Raw genomic sequence first — 4627 nt, forward strand, 5'->3', positions numbered from 1 at the left:
TGCTAAGCATGTTTTCAGCCAATAGTACCTTACATACATATGCAAGCCGGACTTTGTAGTGGTCATTTATGTCTAATAACCGTGTCGGTATGCAAATAGAGGTGTCTATGTGCCTAAGTCTTATCAATTCGGCCTTTGACAGATAATTACGTGCATCCCGGTATGCAGGCCACACATTTATCGCACACGCATACATGCACGCACCCCCCGTTTGCTGGCTTTGCAATATACGCCAAATCAATTTGAACGACCAAAATTAACATACACTAATGTTCCCCATTATATTTTCAGTTATGTATGACTGGTGATATTGACCATTTTTTTCTCGTTTGGATATTCTTTACTTTAGTCTAATATATAAGGCAGCAAAGTATTTTGCTGAATTTATGCATAAAAACAACTATACAAGAGTTATTTCATATTTTACATTTTTATTCCTTTACGTTACCTAAGGTTTAGCCCCCTTTTAATAATTAAGTCACTGTCAATTTATTTCACGGGAGTTATGTCCCTTGACGTTATTGATCAAGGGGCCCCCTGATTAGTCAATTGTCCTAAGCGGGTCATACGACCCTGCGTCTATCTTTATCATTAGACATTCATCTTTAAAAATTGGCAGCTTAAGCTTTTGTTTGACCAACACAGACTTAAAGTTTGAACACCCCCCCCCCCCCCCCCCCCCCCCCCCCCCCCACTGCCTCCCTTTGGCTTATTGTTTTATATAAATCAAAGTGATATTCAAGGTGTATTTGTTTATGAGTTATGTTATATCATGATCTTTTGGCCGTTTTTCATTGCAGTTTTCATTGCAGTTTTCATTGCAGTTTTCATTTGGTTAAACCTACATTGGCTTATCATTTCTCGTATGAGTAATTGTTTTGTCACCCTCTGTGAGGGGTGCCTTATCATTCAATTCAGTTGTTTAGTTGTTTTTTTGTAAGTGTGTAGATGCATAAATATATATAAATATATCACCTACTTTTCTTTCGTTTTAGAGATGGTGAAACCATATGGCAAAGAGTTTCCTTTCAAAGGTTGGTTATTATCTATGGTTATTACAGAATACATTTTGTTTTAACAATGTACACTTGGAAAGAGTTGGAAATTACATCTATATATGACAAACACATCGTTGATTTCATAAAACTATATATGAAGTTGGTAATTGATTTATCCTGGCCAAAATTATTCACTTACTGCATCATGCTCGTGCAAAACGAAGTGTATGCTCAATACATTATTTCAGCATGTGTCTCATCAATATTTAGCCAATGATATTTTCCATTTCCAGGAAGGACAGATCGATTTATCTTATGTGTCCGCATGGTCAATATCACGGAGACATATTTCAGTATGTGTATGCTGTACATCGGATGCCATTTTAGTAAAGAAACAGTGACACGTGTACAGTGTACGTCATGGTACAGTATACATATTCCAATAACTATACAATTATATATAGTTCAAGACGAATCAGTTCGCGCAGGGACCTTCGTGAATTGGCCATCGCTTGCCGGTGATGTTAAGACTTTAGTTGAGGCTGGATTGTCCTGCAAAGACGATAGACTATGTACTGTAGAGTGCACCTCCTGTGGACTCTTCTTCAATTTCTCTTCACTTCAGGGAACTGATCCGTATAAATATCATAAACAAGAATCACCAAAATGTGAATTCTTTACGGAGGAAAAACGTCAGGGGAATCAGGGTACACCCCGTTGGCTTCATCCATCTACAATGGTTAAAAAAGGAACAACAGACCAGGCAAGACTAAAAGAAAAAGCAAACGTATCTGAACCGGAAAATACAAAAACTGATGCATCTAAAACAAAGGTATTTATCTATACGCAACAAAAATAAAATATGTTCAAACTATACAGCAAATATATTGTATTACAATTGTTCATTTTTGGACTGAATGAAGCAAACTTCAAATGTAAACCTTTTACATATTTTCTATATGTACATGTATATAGGCAACTAACTATCTGATCAATTGATGAATCGTTCTTTGTAGACAAAGAATCCAATATCTTCTCCCTATTCAGAAAGATTGAAAACTTTTGAGAGCCCTCAATGGCATCGGAAAAAAATACAACAGGCCCCAAAAGTACTTGCAGAGGCTGGTTTCTGTTACACAGGTAAGTTAAGGTAATGTGTTTAGTAATGTTGATACGAATATAACATAGATATTGATTTTAGTTTTAGCGTCCCGAAAATGTATGCTACATATACAAAGCGATTGATCAAGGTAAATTGCAACATGTTATGTAGTTATTTCTGATATAAGCTGTAGTCAAAATATTATTGATCAGTGCACGTTTCTCTCGATACGTAGATAATGCCTAAAAGTAAACTAGGTCTTGTTATCTTATGCAAAAAATGCAAATCTTAAGCCTAGTGAACCAGCAAATCGATCAATTGTGCATACAATTAAATGCTGCTTCAAATATCTACAGATCCTTTCCATTCTTGTATGTACGAGAATTTGAGAATTTGAAATATCGAGTTGAATGCAGAAACAATTTTTTTCTTAACTTTGCATACGTTTTTGTCGTGGCGTCAATAGATAATATGTCGTACAAAGCTGCGTATGTCGTCTTATTTATCTTTGATTATCCTGGGTTCTTGCGATTGTGAATAGTTTTGAAGATTGATATACAGGATGGAAGATATTATGCAGATGTAGCTTATTGCAAAAGTCCATCATTTGAGATTAAGTTTTTTAAGAGAAGATATATGTTAATGACTCAAAGTTGCATGACGATTTTGTGACTTATTCGAAATCCAAATAGCATTCATGATAGGTAACTGTATATTTGATTATTATTATTATATCTTTATTTATTTGTTTTATTAACCTGTTCTTTCTTTCCGTTGTTGTATTTTAAAGAAAATATCTGTGATTTAGATCTTTGTCATATATTAGAGTGATTAGATTTTAGAGTTTTGTTCCTTTTCCAACATAGATAGCAAGGGAATATATTTGAATACTGTATGGTCAACATGGTGATTTAATTATGAAAACTTTGAATTTAATTTAACCAAACTTCTGTCACCAATGTTCAACTACTGGCCAATGAAAATGAGTTGAGTCTATATCAGTTCCAACCTTCAGTACCGGTATTAATATTAACTCCTGGTATAACGATGTTTTGGTAAATAATAAACACGTGCCATAAAGTGTTCAGTTTTGCCGTTTCTAGGATCGGAAGATAGCGTAAAATGTTTCTGTTGTGGCATCGAGCTTGCAGAATGGAATCCCGATGAGGACCCCTGGGTAGAGCACGCCCGTCATAGTCCTGAATGTCAATACCTTAGAGACCAGAAAGGTCAAGATTACATCAACAACATTAAGGCACAATGGGCAGAGGTGAGGTATCTTGTAAATATGTTGAAAAATAGAAACAAGCCTTCTTATTCAGCAGTGAATGCAATTGTTGACAAATAAAACCGAGAATATTCTCAGCCGTCTTAGTAAATGGAGCTGTAGTGATTTTTCTGTCTGTTCGTCCGCGTATTTAGTTCGTTTATAAGATATTGTGATTTCCTCATTACATTCGTTCATATTGCCATCATATTGTCAAAATCTACGCTCGGTTAGATTTTAATGATCATCAGTGAAAAAAGTCGTTCTTGACTGCTTTAAAAAGATGCCGACATATATATATATGGTAAGCATTTATAAAATAGTCCTGGTACGGGAAATATGTTGATGATATCCTTCTAAATCTGCTTTTTGTTTGAGCACGAAAGGAAGTGTACGTCATAACTCATGTGATTAAATGTAATACAGATTTACACGCCAAAACATCCCGCCTATACACAAGTCGATAAAAGATGTAGGACATTTCAACACAAGAATTGGCCCACAAATATTATGATCCAGTCTTCTAATCAACTTGCAGCGGCTGGTTTCTTTTATGCAGGTAAATGTTTATAGGAAAATTTATGTATGTCTCATCATTTTTTATGCTAAGTTTTTATTAGCCTGGTATTATATTATCTTGTTTAAGGTAGTTTAGTGTCATCGTCCAGGGTCATATGAGATATACTATTTCTAGCCCATAAAACATTTTTGTACTTGAAAATTTCGGCCATCATTATATAGCTACTAGCTGATGAAAATATAAATTCTATAGTAAAAATATCTGTGGATTTAAGGTATCATGAGGGCCTAGATATTTTTAATCTTACATTGTCCAGCCTGATACTTTTATTGAAAATAGACAGTTTAAGAACACAATTTTCAAAGTAACTATAAAAGAGTGACGTCATTGGATTTGCTCTGTTAAACAAATATGTACATTGTATTTGACCGATTCTTTATATTTTCAATGTAGCTAATTATGAAATCGCATAACATGTTATTTTTAATCTTTATTCCTGTAGGAGTGGGTAATTAAGTCACTGTCAATTTATTTCACGGGAGTTATGTCCCTTGACGTTATTGATCAAGGGGCCTCCTGATTGGTCAATTGTCCTAAGCGGGTCATACGATCCCGCGTCTATCCTTATCATTAGACATTCATCTTTAAAAATTGGCAGCTTAAGCTTTTGTTTGACCAACACAGACTTAAAGTTTGTTGTATTTTAAAGAAAATATCTGTGATTGTGATCTTTGTCATAT

At 34.6% G+C, this 4627-nt stretch overlaps 1 protein-coding gene across 1 annotated transcript; it reads left to right on the top strand.

Moving 5' to 3' along the window:
• Positions 1-956: 956 nt before the first annotated feature.
• On the top strand, positions 957-3926 carry LOC117320426 (baculoviral IAP repeat-containing protein 3-like; the record flags this gene model as incomplete). The annotated part of the gene is given in 5 exon segments (XM_033875027.1): positions 957-1034; positions 1292-1830; positions 2015-2138; positions 3204-3370; positions 3794-3926. Coding segments are annotated over 5 exon segments (1000 nt in total), but the record flags the coding sequence as incomplete, so codon positions are not given.
• Between the last annotated feature and the right edge of the window lie 701 nt (positions 3927-4627).

Source organism: Pecten maximus, unplaced genomic scaffold (assembly GCF_902652985.1).
Source record: "Pecten maximus unplaced genomic scaffold, xPecMax1.1, whole genome shotgun sequence".
In the NCBI taxonomy this organism is placed as follows: domain Eukaryota; kingdom Metazoa; phylum Mollusca; class Bivalvia; order Pectinida; family Pectinidae; genus Pecten; species Pecten maximus.